Source organism: Oncorhynchus mykiss, chromosome 15 (assembly GCF_057628025.1).
Source record: "Oncorhynchus mykiss isolate SJ-2025 chromosome 15, ASM5762802v1, whole genome shotgun sequence".
In the NCBI taxonomy this organism is placed as follows: domain Eukaryota; kingdom Metazoa; phylum Chordata; class Actinopteri; order Salmoniformes; family Salmonidae; genus Oncorhynchus; species Oncorhynchus mykiss.
The window spans coordinates 37,000,732-37,028,279 of NC_143036.1; the positions used below are offsets into that span (position 1 = coordinate 37,000,732).

The following is a 27,548-nucleotide window of genomic DNA, read 5'->3' on the forward strand; positions in this document are numbered from 1 at the left end:
GTGTGGCTTGTCTGCAAAAACCCTCTAACTTTTACAGGTGCATAATTAAGAGCATATTGTCAGGCTGTATCACCGCCTGGTACAGCAACAACCACAGTGCTCTCCAGAGGGTGGTGCGGTCTGCACAACGCATCACCAGGGGCAAACTACCTGCCCTCCAGGACACCTACAACACCCGATGTCACATAAAAAGATAATCAAGGACAATAACCACCCAAGCCAATGCCTGTTCACCCCACTTCCATCCAGAAGGCGAAGTCAGTACAGGTGTATCAAAGCTGGGATAGAGAGATTGAAAAACAGCTTCTATATCAAGGCCATCAGATTGTTAAACAGCCATCACTAGCACCGAGAGGCGGCTGCCTACCTACAGACTTGATATCATTGGCCACTTTAATAAATGGAACACTAGTCACTCGCATTACTTATCTCATATGTATATACTGTATCCTACACTATCTATTCTATAGTATCTATTGCATCTTAGCCGCTCTGTCACTGCTCATTTACAAATGTTATATTTATATATTCTTATCCCATTCCTTTACTAGATTGTGTATATCAGGTTTCGTTGTGGAATTGTTAGATATTACGTTTTGTTGTGGAATTGTTATATATGACCTGATAGACACTGATGTACTGTCAGATCTAGAAGCACTAGCATTTCACAATAACATCAGCTAACTGTCGGGTCTAGAAGCACACTCACAATAACGTCTGCTAACTGTTGGATCTAGAAGCACACTCACAATAACATCTGCTAACTGTCGGATCTAGAAGCACACTCACAATAACATCTGCTAACTGTCGGATCTAGAAGCACACTCACAATAACATCTGCTAACCATGTGTATGTGACCAATAAAACTTGATTTGAGCCCAGATCTACCCAGCACCGGTCTACCCAGCACCGGTCTACCCAGCACCTAATTGACAGAGTGAAAAGAAGGAAGCCTGTACAGAATACAAATATTCCCAAAAATAGCACTAAAATAAAATAATTGGCAAAGCAATTTACTTTTTGTCCTGAAAATAAAGGGTATGCTAGTAATCCTTAAGAAATGGGGAGTTTTTCTAGATACAAAATAAATGGATTGGAAATAGTGAGGCAGAATCCTTTCTACCAGACACAGGGAGATGAATATACCTTTCAGCAGGACAATGATCTAAAACACAAGGCCATTCTACACTGGAGTTGCTTACCAAAAAGACAGTAAATGTTCCTGAGTTGCCAAGCTACAGTTTTCACTTAAATCTACATGAACATCTATGGCAAGACCTGAACATGGCTGTCTAGTAATGAATAACAATCAATTTGACAGAGCTTGAAGAAATTTCAAAACAATAAAAATGGGCAAATGTTGCACAATCCAGGTGTGGAAAGCTCTTAGAGACAACCAGAAAGACTCACAGTAGTAATGTAAATTAGATTTCTGTATTTAATGTGAGAACAACTAGCATCACCAGAAACCACCACCACCCCCCCCCCCCCCCCCCCTACCCCTGCCGAAAACATTCCTAGGGGAAACACTGCATACAGGTGTGATCTCAGAGGGTTACAGGGAATGGCACCTTTGACCAGGGCCAACAGGGCTTTGGTCAAAAGTAGTGCACTATAAATGGGAATAGGGTGCCATTTTGGACACAAAAGAGAAATACCACAGGACATCACTATGGAAGCATCCCCTTTTGGCTGACGCTGCGCTACACTGCTGACTGACTAACTGATGGTGGGTATTAACCATGTGTGTGAGTGTGTGTATAATTATAGGAACCAGATGGATGTATGGATGTATAGTGCTCTGCTCTATAGAACAATAGCGGTGTTACGTACAGTTGAGAATGACACAAATATTAATTTTCACAAAGTCTGCTGCCTCAGTTTGTATGATGGCAACTTGCATATACTCCAGAATGTTATGGAGAGTGATCAGATTCATTGTAATTGATTTCAAAGTCCCCCTTTGCCATGCAAATGAACTGAATCCCCAAAAAGCATTACCACTACATTTCAGCCCTGCCACAAAAGGACCAGTTGACATCATGTCAGTGATTATCTTGTTAACACAGGTGTGAGTGTTGACAAGGACAAAGCTGGAGATCACTCTGTCATGCTGATTGAGTTCGAATAACAGACTGGAAGCTTCAAAAGGAGGGTGGTGCTTGGAATCATTGTTCTTCCTCCGTCAACCATGGTTACCTGCAAGGAAACACGTGCCGTCATCATTGCTTTGCACAAAAATGGCTTCACAGGCAAGGATATTGCTGCCAGTAAGATTGCACCTAAATCAACCATTTATCGGATCATCAAGAACTTCAAGGAGAGCGGTTCAATTGTTGTGAAGGCCTCAGGGCGCACAAGCAAGTCCAGCAAGCATCAGGACCATCTCCTAAAGTTGATTCAGCTGCGGGATCAGGGCACCACCAGTACAGAGCTTGCTCAGGAATGGCAACAGGCAGGTGTGAGTGCATCTGCATGCACAGTGAGGCAAATACTTTTGGAGGATGGCCTGGTGTCAAGAAGGGCAGCAAATAAGACACTTCTCTCCAGGAAAAACATCAGGGACAGACTGATATTCTGCAAAAGGTACAGGGATTGGACTACTGAGGACTGGGGGTAAAGTCATTTTCTCTAATGAATCCCCTTTCTGATTGTTTGGGGCATCCGGAAAAAAGCTTGTCCGTTGAAGACAATGTGAGCGCTACCATCAGTCCTGTGTCATGCCAACAGTAAAGCATCCTGTGTGGGGCTGCTTCTCAGTCAAGAGAGTGGGCTCACTCACCATTTTGCCTAAGAACACAGCCATGAATAAAGAATGGTACCAACACATCCTCCGAGAACAACTTCTCCTAACCATCCAGCAACAGTTTGGTGACGAACAATGCCTTTTCCAGCATGATGGAGCACCTTGCCATAACTAAGTGGCTCGGGGAACAAAACATCAATATTTTGGGTCCGTGGCCAGGAAACTCCCCAGACCTTAATCCCATTGAGAACTTGTGGTCAATCCTCAAGAGGCGGGTGGACAAACAAAAATCCACAAATTCTGACAAACTCCAAGCATTGGTAATGCAAGAATGGGCTGCCATCAATCAGGATGTGGTCCAGAAGTTAATTGACAGCATGCCAGGGCGGATTGCAGAGGTCTTGAAAAAGAAGGGTCAACACTGCAGATATTGACTCGTTGCATCAACTTCCTGTAATTGTCAATAAAAGCCTTGATACTTATGAAATGCTTGTAATTATACTTCAGTATTCCATAGTAACATCTGACAAAAATATCTAAAGACAGTGAAGCAACAAATTTTGTGGAAATGAATATTTGGCCACGACTATTGTGAGCACCAATAGTAACTAAAATGTTTTTCTTTCTCCTTTATGAATCAAACATTATATACACAAAAGTATGTGGACACCCCTTCAAATGAGTGGATTCTGCTATTTCAGCCACACCCATTGCTGACCGGTGTATAACGTCAAGCACACTGCCATGCAATCTCCATAGACAAACATTGACAGTAGAATGGCCCGAACTGAAGATCTCAGTGACTCCAACGTAGCACTGTCATAGGATGCCACCTTTCCAACAAGTCAAATTTCTGCCCTGCTAGAGCGGCTCCAGGTCAACTGTAAGTGTTGTTATTGTGAAGTGAAAATGTCTAAGAGCAACAGCGTCTCAGCCGCGAAGTGGTAGGCCACACAAGCTCACAGAATGGGACCACAGAGTACTTAAGTGCGTAGCACGTACAAACCCTCTGTCCTCAGTTGCAACTCACTACCGAGTTCCAAACTGCCTCTGGAAGCAACGTCAGGTGCTTAATGAAATGGGTTTCCAATGCCAAACAGCCTAAGATCACCATGCACAATGCGAAGCGTCAGCTGGAGTGGTATAAAGCTTGCCGCCATTGGACTCTGGAGCAGTTGAAACGCATTCTCTGGAGTGATGAATCTCGCTTCACCACCTGGCAGTTTGACGGACGTCAGGAGAACGCTACCTTCCTGAATGCATTGCACCAACTTTAAAGTTTGGTGGAGGAGGAATAATGGTCTGGGACTGTTTTTCATGGTTCGGGCTAGGCCCCCTAGTTCCAGAAGGGAAATCTTAATGCTACAGCATACAATGACATTCTAGATGATTCTGTGCTTCCAACTTTGTGGCAAGTTTGGGGAAGGCCCTTTCCTGTTTCAGCTTGACAATAACCCCGTGCACAAAGTGAGGTCCATACAGAATTGGTTTGTCGAGATCGGTGTTGAACTTGACTGGCCTACACAGAGCCCTGACCTCAACCACATCTAACACCTTTGGGATGAATTGGAACGCCGACTGCGAGCCAGGCCAAATCGCACAATATCCGACCTCACTAACGCTTGTGGCTAAATTAAAGTAAGTCTCTGCAGCAATGTTCCAACATCTAGTGGAAAGCCTTCAAAGAAGAGTAGAGGCTGTTATATTAGCAAAAGGGAGAACAACTCCATATTAATGCCCATGATTTTGGAATGAGATTTTCGATGAGCACATTTCCACACACTTTTGGTCATGTAGTTTAAGTTTAATGATAAGCCTTGCATCATTAAGCTTTTCTCATTAAGGGGAATCATTCAAACAAAAATGACTGATATGTTCTTTAGCGGAACGCAAACATATTACATTTATCCGATGGCATGTACCTGTTCAAAGTTATATACAAATAATTTTTTCCTTTTACCAATGGAGAAAAAGTTCAAAAATAACTTACCTTCAGTGCTTGGTAGATCTGGGCTCAAACCAGACCTTCAGGAGAAAAGGCAAGAAGAAATACAGAAAGAAAAAACACATTAATAGACAATCAAATCAAGTTGTTGGAAATCGATGGCAAATGACTGCAACTGTGAGTACAGCTACCCAGAGATGAGAGATTGAGAGCAGAAAGAAAGCAGTAGATTTTCCCAGCAGTAGAAACAGAGGTAACGTGATAGGTGGTGTTAGGATATTAAACAGAATGTGTCCCTAACGGCACCCTATTCCCTATTTATGCATAACTTTTGACCAGGGAACAAATAGATCAATTCAAATATAGTGCACTACATTGGGAATAGGGTGCCATTTGGGACAAGACCACAGAAATCAGAGTTTCTAACAGAGAGAGTTGCCCAATCTAAGGCATTACAGACTGCTAGACCTTAAGAATAAACAACAACAATAGGAGTGATTCATTCACCCTGGCGAGCATAGAGAGGCGAGCGCGGGTCACATGGAGTGTCCACTGCCAGGATACACTCAGCAACCACGAAACAGACCTTTGGGTTCTAATCTCCTGTCACGCTCTGCTGCCTGGCCAGAGAGCTTAGAGCCTGTGTTTAGGCCATCAGAGATTGGATGACTAGAAGGGAGGGAGGGTGAATCTATAGGTTTCTGAATGAGCCTGTGTGTGTGTTACAGTTGAAGTCGGAAGTTTACATACACTTAGGTTGGAGTAATTAAAGCTTGTTTTTCAACCACTCTACAAATGTCTTGTTAACAAACTATAGTTTTCGGTTAGGACATCTACTTTGTGCATGACAAGTAATTTTTCCAACAATTGTTTACAGACAGATTATTTCACTTATAATTCACTGTATCACAATTCCAGTTGGTCAGAAGTTTACATTGACTAAGTTGACTGTGCCTTTAAACATCTTGGAAAATTCCAGAAAATGGCTTTAGAAGCTTCTGATAGGCTAATTGACATAATTTGAGTCAATTGGAGGTGTACCTGTGGATGTATTTCAAGGCCTACCATCAAACTAAGTGCCTCTTCGCTTGGCATCATGGAAAAATCAAAAGAAAATCAGCCAAGACCACCACAAGTCTGGTTCATCCTTGGGAGCAATATTCAAATGCCTGAAGATACCACGTTCATCTGTACAAACAATAGTACGCAAGTACAAACACCATGGGACCATGCAGCCGTCATACTGCTCAGGAAGGAGACGCGTTCGTTCTGTCTCCTAGAGATGAGCGTACTTTGGTGTGAAAACTGCAAATCAATACCAGAACAACAGCAAAGGTCCTTGTGAAGATGCTGGAGGAAACAGGTACAAACGTATCTATATCCACAGTAAAACAAGTCCTATATCGACATAACCTGAAAGGCCACTCAACAAGGATGAAGCCACTGCTCCAAAACCGCCATAAAAAAGCTAGACTACTGTTTGCAACTGCACATGGGGACAAAGATCGTACTTTTTGGACAAATGTCCTCTGGTGTGATGAAACAAAAAAAGAACTGTTTGGCCATAATGACCATTGTTATTTTTGGAAGAACACCACCCCAATCGTGAAGCACGGGGGTGGCAGCATCCGGTTGTGGGGGTGCTTTGCTGCAGGAGGAACTGGTACACTTCACAAAATAGATGGCATCATGAGGGAAGATAACATCTCAAGACATCATTCAGGAAGTTAAAGCTTGGTCGCAAATGGGTCTTCCAAATGGACAATGACCTTAAGCATACTTCCAAAGTTGTGGCAAAATGGCTTAAGGACAACAAAGTCAATGTATTGGAGTGGCCATCACAAAGCCCTGACCTCAACCCTTTAGAACATTTGTGGGCAGAACTGAAAAAGCATGTGTGAGCAAGGAGACCTACAAACCTGTCTCAGTTACACCAGCTCTGTCAGGAGGAATGGGCCAAAATTCACCCAAATTATTGTGGGAAGCATGTGGAAGGCTACCCGAAACGTTCGACTCAAGTTAAACAATTTAGAGGCAATGCTACCAAATACTAATTGAGTGTATGTAAACTTCTGACCCACTGGGAATGTGATGAAAGAAATTAAAGCTGAAATAAATGACTCTCTCTTCTATTACTCTGACATTTCACAGTCTTAAATACAGCATAGTGGTCATCCTAACTGACCTAAGACGGGGAATGTTTACTAGGATTAAATATCAGGAATTGTGAAAAACTGAGTTTAAATGTATTTGGCTAAGGTGTATGTAAACTTCCAACTTCAACTGTATGTGAACACATGCTGTTGATTTATAAGAACTCACGTCAGCCTAAACGAACACTTCCTGCACACTAAACCCAATAGGATCTATATACTGTAGTCTTTTCCCATGGGGAGTGATGAGGGAGGACACTTCATTCTCCATAATTTCCTTTGCTGGCCAGGCAATGAGTCGGGCGAGAGGGATTTACATCAGACACCCTAACAGGCCTTCATCCCTGTCATTTGCAGTAGGAAGTTGTGGAAGGAGATCGGGATGCCATCTGGCGACGAGTGGCTAATCTCCCTTTGCCATCGGTACTATTGGCCAACATCAAATCGTTGGATAATAAAGTGGACGAACTACAAGAACGTATATCCTACCAACAGACATTAAAATCTGTAATATCTTATGTTTCATCGAGTCGTGACTGAACGACGACATGAATAACATACAGCTGGTGGGTTGTACACTGTATCGGCAGGATAGAACAGCAACCTCAGAGTATCTCATGATAAGTTGTAGACCACACTATCTACCTTGAGACTTTTCACCTATATTCTTCGTAGTTGTCTATTTACCACCACAAACCAATGCTGGCACTAAGACCGCACACAATGAGCTGTATACAGCCATTAGCAAACAGGAAACCGCTCATCCAAAGGTGGTGCTCCTCGTACCCGGGGACTTTAAATCTGTTTTTACCAAATTTCTACCAGCAGGTTAAATGTGCAACCAGAGAGAAAAAAAAAATTAAAAAAAATAAAATTAAAAAAAATAAAATTAAAAAAACTCTATACCACCTTTAGTCCACACACAGATGTATACAAAGCTATCCCTTTGTGACCATAATTATATCCTCCTGATTCCTGCTTACAAGCAAAAATTAAAGCATGAAGCACCAGTGACTCGATCAATAAAAAAGTGGTCAGATAAAGCAGATGTTAAGATACAGGACTGTTTTGCTAGCACAGACTGGAATATGTTCCGGGATTCTTCCGATGGCATTGAGGAGTACACCACATCAGTCACTGGCTTCATCAATAAATGCATTGAGGACGTCGTCCCCACAATGACTGTATGTACATACCCCAACCAGAATTCATGGATTACAGGCAACATTCATACTGAGCTAAAGGATAGAGCTGCCACTTTCAAGGAGCAGGAATCTAACACAGAAGCTTATAAGAAATCCACCTATGCCCTCTGATGAACAAATCAAACAGGCAAAACATCAATACAGGACTAAGATCGAATCGTACTACACTGGCTCCGATGCTCGTCGGATGTGGCAGGGCTTGCAAACTATTAGACTGCAAAAGGGAAGCACAACCAAGAGCTACCCAGTGACACAAGCCTACCAGACGAGCTAAATTACTTCTATGCTCGTTTCGAGGCAAGTACTGAAACATGCATGAGAACATCAGTTGTTCCAGATGACTGTGTGATCACGCTCTCCATAGCAGATGTGAGTAAGACCGTTAAACAAGTCAACATTCACAAGGCCGCAGGGCCGGACGGATTCCGAGCATGTACTGACCAACTGGCAATTGTCTTCACTGACATTTTCAACCTATCCCTGTCTGAGTCTGTAATACCAACATGTTTCAAGCAGACCACATAGTCCCTGTGCCCAAGAAAACTAAGGTAACCTGCCTAAACAACTACAGACTTGTGGACCTCACGCCTGTAGCCATGAAGTGCTTTGAAAGGCTGGTCATGGCTCACATCAACACCATTATCCCAGAAACCCTAGACCCACTCCAATTTGCATACCGCCCCAGCAGATACACAGATGACACAATCTCTATTGCACCCCACACTGCCCTTTCACGCCTGTACAAAAGGAACGCCTATGTAAGAATGCTATTCATTGACTACAGCTTAGCGTTCAACACCATAGTGCCCTCAAAGATCATCACCAAGCTAAGGACCCTGGGCCTAAACACATCCCTCTGCAACTGGATCCTGGACTTCCTGATGGGCAGTCCACAGGTGGTAAGGGTAGGTAACAACACATCTGTCACGCTGATCCTCAACACGGGGGCCCCTCAGGGGTGCGTGCTCAGTCCCCTCCAGTACTCCCTGTTCACTCATTACTGCACGGCCATGCACGACTCCAACACCATCATTAAGTTTGCCGATGGTGTTGGAGTCGTGCATGGCCTGATCACCGACAACGACGAGAGCCTATAGGGAGGTCAGAGACCTGACCTTGTGGTGCCAGAACAATAACCTCTACCTCAACGTGATCAAGACAAAGGAGATGATAGTGGACTACAGGAAAAGGAGGACCGAGCACACCCCCATTCTCCAACACAGTCGTGAAGAGGGCACGACAAAACCTAACCTACCTACCGGTCCTCAGATCCTCAAAATGTTCTACAGCTGCACCATCGAGAGCATCCTGACTAGTTGCATCACTGCCTGGTATGGCAACTACTCGGCCTCCGACCGTAAGGCACTACAGAGGGTAGGCCCCAGTACATCACTGGGGCCAAGCTCCTGCCATCCAGGACCTCTATACCAGGCAGTGTCAGAGAAAGGCCTTACAATTGCCACTCCAGTCACCCTATTCATCGACTGTTCTCTCTGTTACCGCACGGCAAGTGGTACCAGAGCATCAAGTCTAGGTCCAAGAGGCTTCTAAACTTAAACAACCAAGCCATAAAACTCCTGAACATCTAATCAAATGGCTACCCAGACTATCTGCATTGCCCCCCCCCCCCCCTTTACGCTGCTGCTACTCTCAGTTATTATCTATGCATAGTCACTTTAATAACTCTACCTACATGTACAGTGGGGCAAAAAAGTATTTAGTCAGCCACCAATTGTGCAAGTTCTCCCACTTAAAAAGATGAGAGAGGCCTCTAATTTTCATCATAGGTACACTTCAACTATGACAGACAAAATGAGAAAAAAAATCCAGAAAATCACATTGTAGGATTTTTTATTAATTTATTTGCAAATTATGGTGGAAAATAAGTATTTGGTCACCTACAAACAAGCAAGATTTCTGTCTCTCACAGACCTGTAACTTCTTCTTTAAGAGGCTCCTCTATCCTCCACTCGTTACCTGTATTAATGGCACCTGTTTGAACGTGTTATCAGTACAAAAGACACCTGTCCACAACCTCAAACAGTCACACTCCAAACTCCACTATGGCCAAGACCAAAGAGCTGTCAAAGGACACCAGAAACAAAATTGTAGAACTGCACCAGGCTGGGAAGATTGAATCTGCAATAGGTAAGCAGCTTGGTTTGAAGAAATCAACTGTGGGAGCAATTATTAGGAAATGGAAGACACACAAGACCACTGATAATCTCCCTCGATCTGGGGCTCCACGCAAGATCTCACCCCGTGGGGTCAAAATGATCACAAGAACAGTGAGCAAAAATCCCAGAACCACACGGGGGGACCTAGTGAATGACCTGCAGAGAGCTGGGACCAAAGTAACAAAGCCTACCATCAGTAACACACTACGCCGCCAGGGACTCAAATCCTGCAGTGCCAGACGTGTCCCCCTGCTTAAGCCAGTACATGTCCAGGCTCGTTTGAAGTTTGCTAGAGAGCATTTGGATGATCCAGAAGAAGATTGGGATAATGTCATATGGTCAGATGAAACCAAAATAGTACTTTTTGGTAAAAACTCAACTCGTCGTGTTTGGAGGACAAAGAATGCTGAGTTGCATCCAAAGAACACCATACCTACTGTGAAGCATGGGGGTGGTAACATCATGCTTTGGGGCTGTTTTTCTGCAAAGGGACCAGGACGACTGATCCGTGTAAAGGAAAGAATGAATGGGGCCATGTATCGTGAGATTTTGAGTGAAAACCTCCTTCCATCAGCAAGGGCATTGAAGATGAAACGTGGCTGGGTCTTTCAGCATGACAATGATCCCAAACACACCGCCCGGGCAATGAAGGAGTGGCTTCGTAAGAAGCATTTCAAGGTCCTGGAGTGGCCTAGCCAGTCTCCAGATCTCAACCCCATAGAAAATCTTTGGAGGGAGTTGAAAGTCCGTGTTGCCCAGCAACAGCCCCAAAACATCACTGCTCTAGAGGAGAACTGCATGGAGGAATGGGCCAAAATACCAGCAACAGTGTGTGAAAACCTTGTGAAGACTTACAGAAAACATTTGACCTCTGTCATTGCCAACAAAGGGTATATAACAAAGTATTGAGATAAACTTGTGTTATTTCCACCATAATTTGCAAATAAATTCATTAAAAATCCTACAATGTGATTTTCTGGATTTTTTTTCTCATTTTGTCTGTCATAGTTGAAGTGTACCTATGATGAAAATTACAGAGGCCTCTCATCTTTTTAAGTGGGAGAACTTGCACAATTGGTGGCTGACTAAATACTTTTTTGCCCCACTGTACATATTACCTCAACTAACCAGTTCCCTGCACATTGACTCTGTACCGGTACCCCCTGTATATAGCCTCGCTATTGTTATTTTACTGCTGCTCTTTAATTATTTGTTACTTTTATTTATTTTTTGAGGAATTTTTCTTAAAACTGCATTGTTGTTTAAGGGCTTGTAAGTAAGCATTTCACTGTAAGGTCTACTACACCTGTTGTATTCGCTGCATGTGACAAATACAATTTGATTTGATTTGAATAAAAAGGCAACACACATCTTGCCGTATGTCAGGAACAGTACATGCAGCCGGAGAGAGAAAGCAAAGGTTTCTGGATTAGCCTGTGTGAATGTGTGTGTGTATGTTCCTCCAGAGCTGAAAAATATGAGGACTAATTCCTTTTGTTTGCCATGCATTAGCCACAGCACACACAACCCACAGTACCTATCAGACCGGTGTCTCTCAGCGGTGGTGATGGGCTGGGTCCTAAACCTCTCTGAGGTCCTTCTACTCTCTCCAGGCGAGATAGAGAGTCTGGGCCTGCGCCCCCAGTCCCTGTCCCCCCTCCATGGGACTACTGTATTGTCCCGCACCCCTCTCCAGGGGACCTCCGTCCCCCCTGGGTACACCCACTTTATTTCCTCCTCTCTTTGGAGCACAACAAAGAGATGGAGAAGGGTCGGAGTGATGAAGAAAGGAAAGAAAAATAGCAGGGTGAGAGAACAAAAGTAAGAGCAGGAAAATAGTCATTTAAGAATTGAAGCATACTTTTCATTTGATTCCCCACACAGAATCCCAACCCCTGGTTTTATAATTGGAGGAGCAATGAAGGCCACACTCATGCAGAAGTTGGCTTGATTGGCCACTACATTGTGTTAGACACACATAAACACACACACACACACACACACACACACAACTGTCCATCAGGTAAGAGAAAGCAACAAGTCAAACCTCCTCCTGCGAAACACACTACTGCTAGCGTTAGTGATTGGATGAGAGTTTCTATAAGTAGAAGAAACAGTTAAGAATTATCAAAAAGATGATTTCAGTCAGTCAGGAGGTTGGTGTTAGCTAGGCAGTGCATGGCAGTGAGTGAGTTCCAGATAGAAGCCAGCAGCAGTTCCCAGCAGTATGCATTGAAGAAACTATACTGTATCAGCTTTTAGATGAGTGTTTCTACACGTTAGAAACAGTGAAAACAATCACACTGATTATCATTTCGTGTTAGGCAGCGGATGACTGAGTTCCAAACAGAGAAGCCAGCCGCAACTCTTAGCAGAATGCATTGTAGAGCAGCACTGTATTACAGAAGCACCTACAGCTCAGGTTTCCTGACGACTGGGGCAGTAGCAGTCGTAGCACTTTCCAGGTAGGAGTGACGAAGCTTGGCCACAGAGATACGAACGTCCCTGGTCTCCAGTGGTCTCTGGTCTCTATTTCTGATCCCTTCTTCAATGGCCCCCCTCCGCAGGCCTGCTGCCTCTTTGAACGACCATGGCTCCTGGGCCCTGGGGATGGAGCCTCTAGGGGCCCCATGGGGCCCAGTGTCGGATGAGGAGCGGATGAAGGCATCAGTGGTCATGGTGGTGGCGGTTGGGCCTCCTCCCCTGTTCTGGATGTGGGTAGAGATGGGGGAAACGCCTCTCTGGATGTAGATGGCGTTGTCACTCCACAGTTGTTGGCCCTTCTCCCTGGAGGCTCTGAGCTCTGCTCTGACCTCGGCGGCCTGCAGGCGGGTCATGGGTTGTTCCGTAGGTCTGATTGGTTCAGGGTCTGTGTCTGATTCCTCCCATCTCATCCTGGGTCTCTCTCCCCCTCTTTCCATGTACCCTCCTCTGGGCTCAGCCTCCCTCCCCTGTCCCACTCCCTGGACTCCTCTGATCTCTGATGGCAGCACAGCTTTCCTGCCCTCCCTAGGGGCTCCCCTCTTCTCCTCTTCTTCCACTTCTCCCTCCATCTCCTTTTCCTCCTCTGGCAGAGGCTGTTGGGGCCGCTGTGCCCCGGAACCGGGGCCAGTAGTCATGGACAGATAGCTGGGGTCATCACTCCGCCCAGAACGGGTGAGCTGAGGCTGGTGGTGAGAGTAGGACTTGGGGCCTGGAGAGTCAGTGGTGGTATACGCCGGAGCCTGGGGGTCATGGTGGTAGGCTGTGGAGCAGGTGGTGATCTGGGGGTGTCTCCTGTACAGGGGGGCCTCAGGGACATGGTGGCCCAGCTCTGGACTCCTCTTTCGAACTCCCTCCTCCCTGGCCAGTTTGTCCCTAACTCTGATTCTTTAGGGAGAGAAAGAGGGTTTACAACACGCTCCAGTTTGTACTGAAACTCAGAGTGCAGAGAGATAAATGATGGTAAATGCCCAACACATCCCCTTCCCTCAGCCACAAACATACCTTTGCCCCCCATCCCTCCCTCACCTCCTCCCTTGCTTCCCCTCTCTTATTCAAGCATGGCTCCATTTAGAGAAAACAGTCCAAATGTAATCAACGATATAACCCAGAAATAAGAATGTAATACCATCTTACCAGTGAGATACTAATGAGAAACACATGATGAACACCAAGTCACCAAACTTAAACAAACAGGGAATCAATTGGATGCAGAGCATAGACAGATCACATGCTGGATGATGGTGGGGGTCGGTTGGGTGACAACACGCTAGGCTACAGCTGTTGTCAGGTGGTGGCTAATGCTTTTCCAACAGTAGTTAAATATAAAACAGTAGCTCTTTCCCATAAGACTTGATTTTGTGGTTCTGGGGGAGTTAAAGCCAGCAGTATTGTACAGGTTAATCTCTCTGGAAGGCGGCTAGCATATGGCATAAAAACACTCAGCTCTTCACCATTTTCCTATAGTACATCTAAGATGTTACTGGAACAGTTGACAGAGTGCCCTCTCCTTATTTTCCTTTCTCTCTTCACTGGCCTCTACTACTCAAGGTCCGGGAAGACTTCCACAGCTGAGCAGGCCTGGGCCTGGATTCACATCACATATCTTCAGAAGAAATCTCTTCTTAACTGCCATTTTTCCCTTAAAGGCCCAGTGCAGACAGCAACGTGATTTTCCTGTGTTTTATATATATTTCCACACTATGAAGTTGGAATAATACTGTGAAATTGTGAAAATATTGATAATGCCCTTTTAGTGTAAGACCTGTTTGAATAGAATATCTGAAATTGTAGCCTGTGTTGGTGGGGTGGGAGCTTTGGCCTGCCTGGGGACATCACAACAGTAAATTAGTTTGACCAATAAGAGAGTTCCAAACCGATCTACCAATAACAGCTAGTTTTCAGCTTTCTCCTCTCCACTCAGACAATCCTAACAAATATCTTGCTTGAGAAATTGCTCTTTGCTAAGAAGCTATTTTGTTTCTTTTTGACCATTTCAAATCGAAAAAAAAATCACAGTAAGGTACTTAAAATGTTACCCGGGAATTATTTGACAGAGATGAAAACGGCTGCATTGGATCTTTAACTATAGACTTATGAGGAAAGTTAAGCAAAGCTTAGTCTGCTTTTATCCTAATCTCTGAACGACACATTCCTTTATGACTAAATCCGGTAATCAGGTATAGTGGGTCAGAAATGGTCTACTATGATGTCAATGTCGTGAATATAGAAATTTAGTCCGCATAACTCTACTGGACTCCATTGTCTGTCTGTAATCACAAGGTTACCACTGCTTTGAGTCCATTTCCAATGATCTGATTGTTGAAATCTAGAAAAAGGAAACGAAGAGGAGCTAATGGCGCTAACAGCAATACTTTTTCCAGCTCTAATTTCACATTTCTCTGACTATGTGGGTGGGCCTGAGAGAGAGAGGATACATTACTGGATATATCTGCTGAGTCAAGACAGAGAGGAGTGGGGGATGAGTCGTGACTAAAAGGGTTTTCCCCCACTGTGACTCCCAGCATCATCCTCCCCTCTCCCTCAGTCTGGCCTAGTCAGCAGAGAAACAGGGATTAACAAAGAGAGTACCTCAATAGAGCACTTACTGTAAGTAACTCTACAAATCTATAAGTCATTGAGATAGAAACTTCTGCAGTCATTAGACAACCTGAATGGAGGTGGGGAGGGGGAGAATTTGGTCAATAAAATGAGACCACAGCAACACCATGTTGATGGGGGGTGAGGTCAGATGTGACAATGCCATGATGGGATAGGTTAAGAGATGGGCATGTGGAGGGGAAGGAGGGAAGGTCAGACACCCACTGTACCTGGAGGGCCAGTTGATAAGGGACTGGGTGTTGCCTGCCGAATCACTCTGGAGGAACCAATCGCTGGGTGGTTTCACTTCCGGGCTGTACCAATGGGACGGGAGATGCAGTGAGTCAGCGACACACTTGGGCATGTCCAAAATGTCACTCTATTATTCCCATGTAGTGCATTACATTTGACCAGAGAAGTGTGGATCTCTGGTCAAAAGTAGTGCACTATATAGGGAATAGGGTGTCATTTTGGAAGCACACTGGGTGAGTGCGTGGCTAGCGGCTAGACTGCCCAGCATTTCACTTGTAGCACACACACGATTGACTTCATATTGAACTTGACCAAAAAAGACCATACATCTGCCTGGAACTTCAATGGATATCCCATTCTCTAGTAGTCTAGTGCACGCTCTGTTATGATACTGGTATTTGGAGAAATGTCAACAAACATGAAACAAATATGAAATATGAAATAAATCCTCTCCAGGAACGTTAATCACAATGAACAATGAATTGGGGTTTATGGGGTTGGGTTTTATGAAAATAATAGGACCATAGAGTCAGACCAGTGGAGGCTGCTGAGGGAAGAATGGCTCATAATAATGGCTGGGACGGAGCCAATGGAATGGCATCAAACCATGTGTTTGATGTATTTGATACCTATTCCACTGATTCCTCTCCAGCCATTACCATGAGCCCGTCCTCCCCAATTAAGGTGCCACCAACCTCCTGTAATACAGACATAACACAAAACAGCAGCATGTATTGCACACAGTGTACTGTACATGTTCAGTGCCTTCATAATAAGTTACATGGACTCACTCTGTGTGCAATAATATTGGTTAACATGATTTTTGAATAACTACCCCTCAGTCAAGTAGTGAATTTCAAGCACATATTCAACCAGTCCAAGGTTTTCCAATGCCTCGCAAAGAAGGGCACCACTTAGAAGATGAAGAGATATATATATATATATATATATATATATATATATATATATATATATATATAAAAAGAAGAACGAATATCCCTTTGAGCATGGTGAAGTTATTAATAAGGCTTTGGATGGTGTATTTATACACTGAGGCACTACAAAGATAGAGGCGTCCTTCCCAACTCAGTTGCCGTAGAGTAAGGAAACTGCTTACGGATTTCACCATAAGGCAAGTCATTTTAAATGACAGTTTAATGGCTTTAATGCAACAAAACATGGAACAGGTAAAGGGGGTTGAATACTTTATAAAGGCACTGTATATGGGAAAGAATTAGTATACAGACAGTCAATTGATGTAGCCTATTGTAAACACTGCATGATTTGGTCCTAAAAAAAGAAATGAAAAAAATCCCTGTGTAGTCCGGTCCCATGTGGCTACATAGTATATGTCCTTCCTTATCTGTCTTACCGATATCCAGAGCCATAACTTCCTAGTATAGAGGGCTGTACCGGATTGAAACTTCTATCTATTCTATGCAGAAAGGAGAGATATTTAAATAACTAGTCATAGGTCAGTGCCGCTTGGCAGGGTTGTGTTTTGGAGGACGCACGGCTCTCAACCTTGGCTTCTCCCAAGTTCATACGGGAGTTGCAGCGATTGGACAAACTGTAACTACCAATTGGATATGACGAAATCAGGGAGGAAAATGGTGAGAAAAAAATGTAAGAAAATAAATGACAGAGTGAAAGAGAGAGGATAAGAAAAAAAAGAGAGCTAGTGAGTGATAGACAGCTAGCCCTCTGCTCCATGACCTAAACCCTAAACTCTTTCTCCAGGCAGGCGGTTTGGCATGGTGTTGCTGGCCTTCATCAGTCCCAGCTGTGTCTCTGTATGCTGTCATAGTTCTGACCGAGGAGTCACACAGTGCACCCCGTAACTCAACACCCCTTCTGATGGTTAACGCAACACAGCTGCTGCTAAGTTTTGAAACCGGAGAGTGAGAGACAAACACAGCGAGAGAGAGCGACAGACACAGAGAGACCGACACAGAGAGAGACAGATGAGGGAAAGAGTAATGCCTGGTGGGATGTGGAATATAAATGTCCCCCTTAGTGAGTACACATTTACTACCTGCAGGGTACAGCAAGGCCAAGAGCTGGCTGTTAAAAGACTGAGGGACTGAGGGGAGGAGTATGAAGAGCACTGGAAAAAAACATTGGAAAATGCAATGTCTCCAAACACCGAACTGCATTGGCCAGGACTGTGAATGCCAAATGAAGTATTCCTTTAACTATTTGTTGAGGATATCTAACATTGACAGTGCCATTTTTTACAACATGACACCATTACAGTTTCACCGCCTGAAATAAAGGGCTTTGGGTGACTCAGTCATAAGCTGTGTTCGAAAACCCATACTAACATACTGTATACTACACACTTAATGAGTATAAATGGCATACTATTGGTTAATTTTTGTGTACTGTACACAAACAATATCCTTTCAGTCGAGCGTACTAGCTCTTCGCCAGTCTACCGGAAGTTGATGCTGTTGCTATGCAACCATTTGCTAGCTTGTTAGCATAAAAAATGACTAGTTAGACATTTTACGACTTCAAGGGTGTTATTAAACTCAATCTGGAGTGCCAGAGTGCTTGTGTTGTCAGATTGTAAATTCAGAGCGTCTCGCTCTGGGAGCGCACACTGACCATACAACTGCAGTCAATCACCTAAGCTAACGTTGGCTAGCTTGCTAGTTACTTCCAGACACAAATGAGACCACTGATAATTTTACTCGCCCTAGCAGAGTCAGTTATGTGCTGCTGGCAACAATTTAATTACGTTTTTTGACAACATTTAGTTAGTAAATTCATTGCGCTCTGGTACACTCAGACGAGAGTGCTCTGAAATAGATTAGATAGCCAGAGCGAATTTACGAAAGCACCCGAATGTCCATTGAGAACGCACAATGACGATACCATTTAGCTAAGAACGACAAGAATAATGAAGTCAAAAACCATTGGATAGTTAGCAATTAGACAGCCTATAGTTAATATATACTGGCAAGTTTGATGTTTTATTAGTAGCAAATTTAGTAGGACATCCGGGAACTTTTGGCATACTAACTATATCCATGCTTTGACCAATAAGCATACTACATACTTAAATCACGTCACAAATAGTATGGTTAGTGCAGTTAGTGTGAGGATTCGAACACCGCTCTAGTATGAAAGCAACTGTACAATTATAGTAGATTCTTAATATAATTTTGACTTCAACTAAATCCCCAAAGCAACTCCTTTTTATCTAGTCTAACTTAACATCTTAACAGTACAGGTTGCTGTTAAACATGAAAGACATGCAGCACTAACATCCATGCCTGATCTGAGGTCAGTTCAGAATTAAGTCCTCTCAGTCCCAGCTGCGTGTCTGTTTGAACCCTTTTGGACTGACTGAGCCTGCCTGAGCTGCACTTTAATTCCACTCCAGACAACTGCTCTGGGTTCAGATTGCGGTTTGAAATAATGTGTGCGTCCCAGTGGTGGTCAAAAGTAGTGCATTATATAGGGAATAGGGTGCCATTTGGGACACAGTCAATGTTCCTGCCAAGAGGACGACTTTGTGAGGGAGCGAGCGATGAGTGTGCTGCAAGCCTAATGGATGATGTGTCATCTTCCAGTCCCAAACGCAGCCCACCCATCCTTCCATAGGAGGACATTAAAAACCAGACACACAGGAGCGTCTCCTTACGCACACGCTAACACACAGTCACACACACGCCCGCAAACATAGGGCCGGGGTCAGAGAGGGGGACAGGCTCTGGGCTGGAGCGAGCACAGGCACTGTAGTTCTGTTAAAGGCATCTAGGAGACGCAGTGTGTGTGTGTGTGTGTGAGGGAGGGAGGGAGGGAGGGAGATACAGAGACTCTTTCTCTCCATCTGTTATGTTTACAGTAAGGGGACAGAGAAAGAGCGAAGCAGATCTAGACATAGTGTAGGAGGTAGGGCCACTCACCCCTGTCTGCTGAGGATGTTGTGGGCCTGTTGCTCTATGAACAGGTCCCCCTCCCCCTGTTTGGGGGAGGGCAGCAAGGACTTCCGGCCAGTCTTGGGTGAGCTGGGGGGCAACCCCATGATGGTGTTGTGCTTAGCAATGGGCACTTTGGCAGAGGTCGACGACGTCACATCCATGTAGGTGGAGGAAGATGGCGGCTGCGGCTCGGGGGCTTTGATGTTCCTCTCCTGCTGAGCTGCCCTGCGCTGGTTCTCCAGGTTGATGTTCCTCTCCTGCTGAGCCGCCCTGCGCTGGTTCTCCAGGTTCTCCACCCTCTCCCTCTCTGTGAAAGAGTCAACCCTGGGTCGCCCCTGGTCAGGCTTGCCGTAGCCCTGTGGTGGGGGGGCCACTCTACCCACCCTGGATCTACTGGATGTGTAGGAGTGTTCGTCCCCCACAGACTCTGCCCTGCAGCGTGTTTCTGGGTGTGTGTAGCCCTGTTGCCTCTCAGAGGAAGAAGCCAACTCCTTGAGTCCACAGGAGGCACCGTATCGGGAAGAGAAGTGGTCGGTGACAGTGGTGTCTGGCTCTTGGTCCAGCGAGATACCATAGCGCTCGGCCAACTGGCGACGCCTTTCTGCCTTGTAGCGAGCGATCCGCTCCACCTTGGAGTCCAGGTCAGAACCAGCGGGGTCTGTGGGTTCGGTGAGGACGGTCTGGGTCTGTTCCTCGGGTCTGCACCGGGCTCTGGACTGCCTCTCTGGAGCAGTGACCAGCTGATGGGTCATCATCTCTGGACTCTCCATGTCCTCCTTACTGTAACGTTGTACTGTGACTGGGGATAGAGGGAGAGACCATTGTTGCTTCAGACTATTACATTATGTATGGACTAAAACACTACGCAAGTAATATATATAATGCATGATGTCAATGTATATCTTGCAAATTACTTAATACTGTAAGCAAATATTGACCAAATTCATATTAAAAAGCATGGGTCAGGTCTCTTTATTTATATGGTATATGGAGCTCTGACTACGCTCTAGTGCTGTCATTCTGTGGGTTGCGTAGGTAGCTGATGCAGCCATGTAGGAACTCCAGGTACAAGTTTAGTGAGTGGGTGACTGTATTCTGTTGTGCCTAGGTGCCCTTGTCCTCACTGACACAGGGTACTCTGTGTAGTGTGTCCTCACCAACACAGGTGTCCGAGGCGCGTGTGTAACGGGGCGTGTCTTCCTCTACCAGCTGATTGGTCACCAGGCCTGGGCAGCTGGGTAATATGGCGGGATGCACTTCGCTCTCTATGCCCTCCAACCGCCGGGCAATCCTCTCCTTCCTACACAATCAGACAGAGTCAAATACACACACAGTGACACACACACGTTCTCATCCATCACGAATGTCTCGGTTGTACCTGTTCATTTCCCAGTCACAGCTAGTGCTTGGGCTGATGCCTTCAAAACGCTTCCTCAATTCTGAAACTGGACAGATGAAAACACAGGTAGGTTAAACGTGATAAAACTGGAAAGTAGAGAATAAAGTCTATTCAATTCAGTAGTCATAAGAGAGAGACACACTTCACAGCAGATAAGGATGGACAGTTTAAGCTCACATTAGCCAACAGAGTTTACTGTAAGTTCAAACCGATCTTGGACAGGCTACTGTCACATCTAGAGCAAGAATAGATCTCGGTTTGTTTGTGGGTCTTGTTATAAGGAAGTGCCGATTCCTCCAGTAGCAGACTCTGTTCTCTACAACACAGTGACAAATCGCTGAGAGACACATTCACAAGGAACTGACAAAATCTCTATCCCACTTTGAAAATAGAAAGAGTCCAATCTGCTACTGACTAATTGACTTAGCGAAAGAAGTAGTTACACTCGGAATCTTTCATGTGATTGATCGAGCCCTACATAGAGACCGAGAGATCACACAAAATGCACCCAGACCCATAGGCTGTGTTTACACAGGCAGCCCAATTATCATCTTCTGGGCAATTATTAGCGAAAGATCTAATCCGATTGTTCAAAATACTAATTACAGGCAAAAATAACAGAATTGGTCTGCCCATGTAAACACAGCCAGAGCAGGGCAGTCAGGTAATAGCCTATTGGGTTGGACTGAACCGGACAGCCCCTCTAGGGGGACAGACAGACAGAGTCCTATCCATGAGCTAGTAGGAAAGGAGCTGCACTGTAGTCAGGATAAACAGAACAGTACAGCTTGTTACACGTGTTACTGCTGGACACCACATGTAATAAAGCAACTTTTTAATACACAACAGAAACAAAACAACCAAACGCACTCCAAGTGCCATGTGCCCTGGCCTCTCTGTGTGAGCACACACTGAGGGAAACCGAAAATGTTACCTAAAATTATCGACACCGACCAAATAGAACAATTATCGTGGACACTTTGCTGATATCGTTTATTATTATAAATAAACTTTAGGGCCCTACTAGAGAAATTAGATGTTAGAAATTAAATAATTTTGATTGTTAGCGGAGAAATTGATAGCTACAACACTCAATGTAGTAGTACAAGTTTAAGGGTAATATCAATAAATAACTGTGGTGCACATTCATGGTATAAACTTAACGTTTTATTTATCACTATCGTGACAATTCAGTCAATTTACCGCGATATGGATCGCCCAGGGCCCGGTTTTCCGATAGCGATGGAACTTAGGCGTACCAGTGTTTTAACAATGCATCTTTCCTACAACAGCCGAAGATGTAACATGCGTTTCCCACAACATCGCGCAGGGAGAACGGTCGCTAAGTGCATCGTTGGAGCATGTGTCGATACTGATAGGATCGAAAGAAAGGGAGAGCTGCTCTTGGATCAGCTTTCTTCATTCAAATCTTTTCTTAACATTACAATTATTTCACATTACCGACAACATCAGCTCCTAAAGATATTACTACCTACAGCTGCAAATATTAAGGCAGCTTATTCTATACTTCCCCAATAAATTGCATTAAAATCACAGATTTGGCACATCATTGCGCACATGTTAGGCTACTCAAGAAATAGATTGAGAAAAATTACAGACACTAGCCTACAATTAGCAAAATAACAATTGATTGAACATGAAATGTATTTCAATATGATTGAAATAGGCCTAAAGCCTACTGTTTATATTTTAATGCACTCATCTCAGTTTTCATTTAAAAACATATTTTTATTCATTGTTTCTTTGTAACACTTGCATAGAGAACTTTGTATTTGTAGTCAACTTTGTTCTGAAGTTAATCAGATGCGCAACCTTTATTTAACTAGGCAAGTCAGTTAAGAACAAATTCTTATTTACAATGACGGCCTACACCGGCCAAACCCGGATGACGCTGGGCCAATTGTGCACCGCCCTATGAGACTCCCAATCACGGCCGGTTGTGATACAGCCTGGATTCGAACCAGGGTGTCTGTAGTGACGCCTCTAGCACGAAGATGCAGTGCCCACTCGGGAGCCTGAGAGATGGATAATCCATGTGATTCTACATTTAGCGGAGACCTTGCGTGTATAAAGTGATGCGGGAGAGCAAAAAGCATCTAACAAAGCACTTAGCTGTTCTACGAGTGGTCTGAGGCAGGCATTAGCGTACAAGTGTTTTGAAGTGCTTACACACTGTTCACATGAAAAAATATTTATATTATTTCTGACTGAACCTTGTCAAAGCAGTAAGCACCCTCAGTTACACAACAGGCACCACTTCCCATAACCCTGGGAAAGTATCCTTTGTCCGAGAATATGCCCCAAATGGCATTCCCTATGTAGTGCACAACTTTTGACAAGGGCCAAAAGGGCTTTGGTCAAATGTAGTGCACTATATAGAGAATAGGGTGCCATTTGAGATGCAAACTTTGTCAGATAGAGTAATGTGTTTCATGCAGCACAGCATTCCGAAATAGAAAGTCACCTTTAGGGAGGCTTGCCAAGAGATTTACATCTATATCCTTGGTGTTCTTGGCCAGGGTGTTTTTCTCTTCGAACAAGAACACTTTCTGGAAGCTGCAGGGGGACACAAATATAAACAGAACAGCTCAGTCAGTCATAACCAATTTTGTATATAAACACTAGATTGCTGATGCTATGTACAGTCGTGGCCAAAAGTTTGGAGAATGACAAATATTAATTTCCACAAAGTTTGCTGATTCAGTGTCTTCATATATTTTTGTCAGATGTTACTATGGAATACTGAAGTATAATTACAAGCATTTCATATGTGTCAAAGGCTTTTATCGACAATTACATGAAGTTGATGCAAAAATTAAATATTTGCAGTGTTGACCCTTCTTTTTCAAGACCTCTGCAATCTGCCCTGGTATGCTGTCAATTAACTTCTGGGCCACATCCTGATGGCAGCCCATTCTTGCATAATCAATGCTTGGAGTTTGTCAGAATGTGTGGGTTTTGTTTCGCCACTTGCCTCTTGAGGATTGACCACAAGTTCTCAATGGGATTAAGGTCTGGGGAGTTTCCTGGCGATGGACCCAAAATATCGATGTTTTGTTCCCAGAGCCACTTAGTTATCACTTTTGCCTTATGGCATGGTGCTCCATCATGCTGGAAAAGGCATTGTTTGTCACCAAACTGTTCCTGGATGGTTGGGAGAAGTTGCTCTCAGAGGATGTGCTAGTACCATTCTTTATTCATGGCTGTGTTCTTAGGCAAGATTGTGAGTGAGCCCAATCCCTTGGCTGAAAAGCAATCCCACACACATGAATGGTCTCAGGATGCTTTACTGTTGGCATGACACAGGACTGATGGTAGCACTCACCTTGTCTTCTCCGGACAAGCTTTTTTCCGGATGCCCCAAACAATCTGAAAGGGGATTCATCAGAGAAAATTACTTTACCCCAGTCCTCAGCAGTCCAATCCCTGTACCTTTTGCAGAATATCAGTCTGTCCCTGATGTTTTTCCTGGAGAGAAGTGTCTTCTTTGCTGCCCTTCTTGACACCAGGCCATCCTCCAAAAGCCTTCGCCTCACTGTGCGTGCAGATACACCTGCCTGCTGCCATTCCTGAGCAAGCTCTGTACTGCTGGTGCCCAGATCCCACAGCTGAATCAACTTTAGGAGACGGTCCTGGCGCTTGCTGGACTTTCTTGGGCGCCCTGAAGCCTTCTTCACAACAATTGAACCGCTCTCCTTGAAGTTCTTGATGATCCGATAAATGGTTGATTTAGGTGCAATCTTACTGGCAGCAATATCCTTGCCTGTGAAGCCCTTTTGTGCAAAGCAATGATGACGGCACGTGTTTCCTTGCAGGTAACCATGGTTGACAGAGGAAGAACAATGATTCCAAGCATCACCCTCCTTTTGAAGCATCCAGTCTGTTATTCGAACTCAATCAGCATGACAGAGTGATCTCCAGCCTTGTCCTCGTCAACACTCACACCTGTGTTAACGAGAGAATCACTGACATCACTGTCAGCCGGTTCCTTTTGCGGCAGTGTTAAAATGCAGTGGAAATGTTTTTTGGGGGATTCAGTTCATTTGTATGGCAAAGAGGAATTCATCTGATCACTCTTCGTAACATATATGCAAATTGCCATCATACAAACTGAGGCAGCAGACTTTGTGAAAATTTATATTTGTGTCATTCTCAAAACTTTTGGCGACAACTGTATTGGTCAATGAAAGGCTTTGAAGCTACCGGTCGGCCATATTGGTTCTTCTCAGAAGACGCAGTCCTCCATAGGAATTAATAGAATTATACAGTATTTCAATTACATATGCTAAGGACAAAATGACACGTATTTAAGTATCTTGTTGTGGTAGTGGGGACAGTAACATTAGTGCTCTCCAAAAATGTTATGTTAAAATGTTGAAACAAATGTTTTTCTATATTTCAATGTTTTTATTTGTATGTTTAGCTCACATAATATAATTTTAAAGTATACATTAAGGCGTCTGTCATAGAATAAATGTGGCATAAGCAAATTACATTAATAAATGCATTTCTACAGCTTACAAAATATATGTTTTTGTTACAAACGGTGGGGGAGTAGTAAAATAGAGGAGCAGCGGTTTCAAATCAGCTCCCCCTGTCAGTCATCTAGTGTGCATAGTATATAAATAATTGGTCAGAACCATGTCCATGGGTTCATTTCAGTAAGCAGAAATTAACTATGTAATTATATTCTGGTTGCATCTCAAATGCCAGAAATGCACAACCCAAAAGTATTGATATAGGGAATAGGGTAAAAACAATGCACTGAAAGAGGAATCAATGGCTGGGTTAGAAAACGGGGGTACTGGATTCTTAGGAGGTCATGAGGACATCCAAATGTTTAAAAAATATTTTTGGAAGAGAGAGAGAGAGAATCTAAATAGCCGACCAGTAAATCTTGGCCCTAAGTTCTTCCTATTAGCAACTAAAATAAGTCATTATCAAAACTATGTGCAGTTATTTTCAGTAATAGGCCGATTACATCAAAGTCGTAGATCCTGTTGATCTATTCACACTGACTCAAATCTAAAAGGCACCTGTTATGTCTATTGACGTTACGTCTATCCATTACCATTGTCTATCCATTACGGATGGGAAAAGAATACAGATGAAAAATATTAGATGTATTAGATGTGCAAGGATACTGTATACAGAACTGAAACAATAGACAAATATTTATATTATCCATGAAAATAGCATCTTACCTAAGAGCCCTCTTCTGTAAAAGTCTTGCCTTCCCAAGTTTGATGGGGGTCTCACTCCCAAGTTCTAGAGAGGAGAGAGAAAACATCATTTAGACTTTAAGACCATACTCAGTTCTTCGTCACTGGAGTGAGAGGAGACGGACCATTCACAATGGCCTAACTTTACATTTTTAATGACAAAACGTTCAAACGAGTGTATTAGAGGCATCTTAAGGTCCTTCAACAACATTTCTCTATGCACGACATTAGTCATGTGGACTTGCAGCACTGCAGAGGAATTAAATACATTAGAAAACTAAAACATGTTTTATTGAATCATGTTGAACAATAAGATCTGTGCAGCCTTTGGGTTGTAATGAGAACAATGTAACTGTGAGCACATCCAAAATTGCACCTATTCCCTGTATACTGCAGTACTTTAACAGAGCCGCAGACTAGTGTTTATTTGAAAATGAAACCAGGTGAGAGTTGAGACAGCTAACTCACAAAGACACACGCACGCACACAGTAAATTGCAGTACAGCTCTTTCTAAAGTGGCTTGTCTCTATGTCGTCACAGCTCAAGGCGTTAGAGGTTTGATTGCTTTTCATTGAGACGGATTGGATTCTTTAAAGTCTGATCACATGTAGGACTGGCACAATTAACCATATAACCAACGGTCACGGCCGGATGTGATTTTTATATTTTATTTATTTCACCTTTATTTAACCAGGTAGGCTAGTTGAGAACAAGTTCTCATTTGCAACTGCGACCTGGCCAAGATAAAGCATAGCAGTGTGAACAGACAACACCGAGTTACACATGAAGTAAACAATTAACAAGCCAATAACACAGTAGAAAAAATTATGAAGCCTGGATTCGAAATCAGGTGACGCCTGTTGTACTGAGATGCAGTGTCTTAGTCCACTGCGCCACTCGGGAGCCCTTCGTGCGGTTAAGTCCGTTTCTGTGGAAACATGGATTCTTTACAACGTGAAACTTTGTTGCTCCTTGCTGAAACAAGCAAGGTGCTGTAGCAAAAAAGTATTCAGTTGCCTAGACAACACATCCTAGATTGCCTGCACTGTCACACATATAAATAGAATGAATAAAACTGTCTTCGAATAAAAAATGAATAAAACCTCTAACCCTGGCACTTTGACTGAGTACATGTGTACACTCGCAATGGCTGCCGGGTATTGTGATGCAATAATTTCCATGGTAATGTAGAATGTTCATTCAAGTGATGTTAACTGATGTGGCTCATGAACATGGAAGGAATCAACAAATCACATATTGATGGGTACACTTTCTGATTTGCTCCTATGGGTACATTCGCAATGGCCACCAATCCACCCATTATGCCAACATGGACTTAAATGGGGACGGCCGTTATATTCATTCTGTCTATGGCAGCCCATGCAGGCAAGAGTGGAGGAGATAAGAAAATG

The 27,548-nt window shown here is 43.9% G+C and overlaps 1 protein-coding gene across 47 annotated transcripts in view; it reads right to left on the reverse strand.

Moving 5' to 3' along the window:
- Positions 1-27,548, reverse strand: part of LOC110490717 (supervillin) — a 149,892-nt gene that overhangs the window by 70,940 nt on the left and 51,404 nt on the right. For 15 of the 47 annotated variants that reach the window (XM_090199982.1, XM_090199981.1, XM_090199980.1 and 12 more), the window contains 7 exons: positions 26,118-26,181; positions 23,378-23,469; positions 20,872-20,938; positions 20,651-20,793; positions 19,479-20,292; positions 12,643-13,596; positions 4,738-4,772 (listed from right to left, as the gene is read on the reverse strand). In XM_090199982.1, the coding sequence (XP_090056108.1) occupies positions 4,738-4,772; positions 12,643-13,596; positions 19,479-20,292; positions 20,651-20,793; positions 20,872-20,879 (1,954 nt within the window). In that variant the 5' untranslated portion in view covers positions 20,880-20,938; positions 23,378-23,469; positions 26,118-26,181. Of the gene's footprint in view, positions 1-4,737; positions 4,773-11,764; positions 11,969-12,642; positions 13,597-15,539; positions 15,624-19,478; positions 20,293-20,650; positions 20,794-20,871; positions 20,939-23,377; positions 23,470-26,117; positions 26,182-27,548 lie in introns of all 47 variants that reach the window. The other 32 variants (XM_090199993.1, XM_090199992.1, XM_090199991.1 and 29 more) reach the window with 4 other exon arrangements.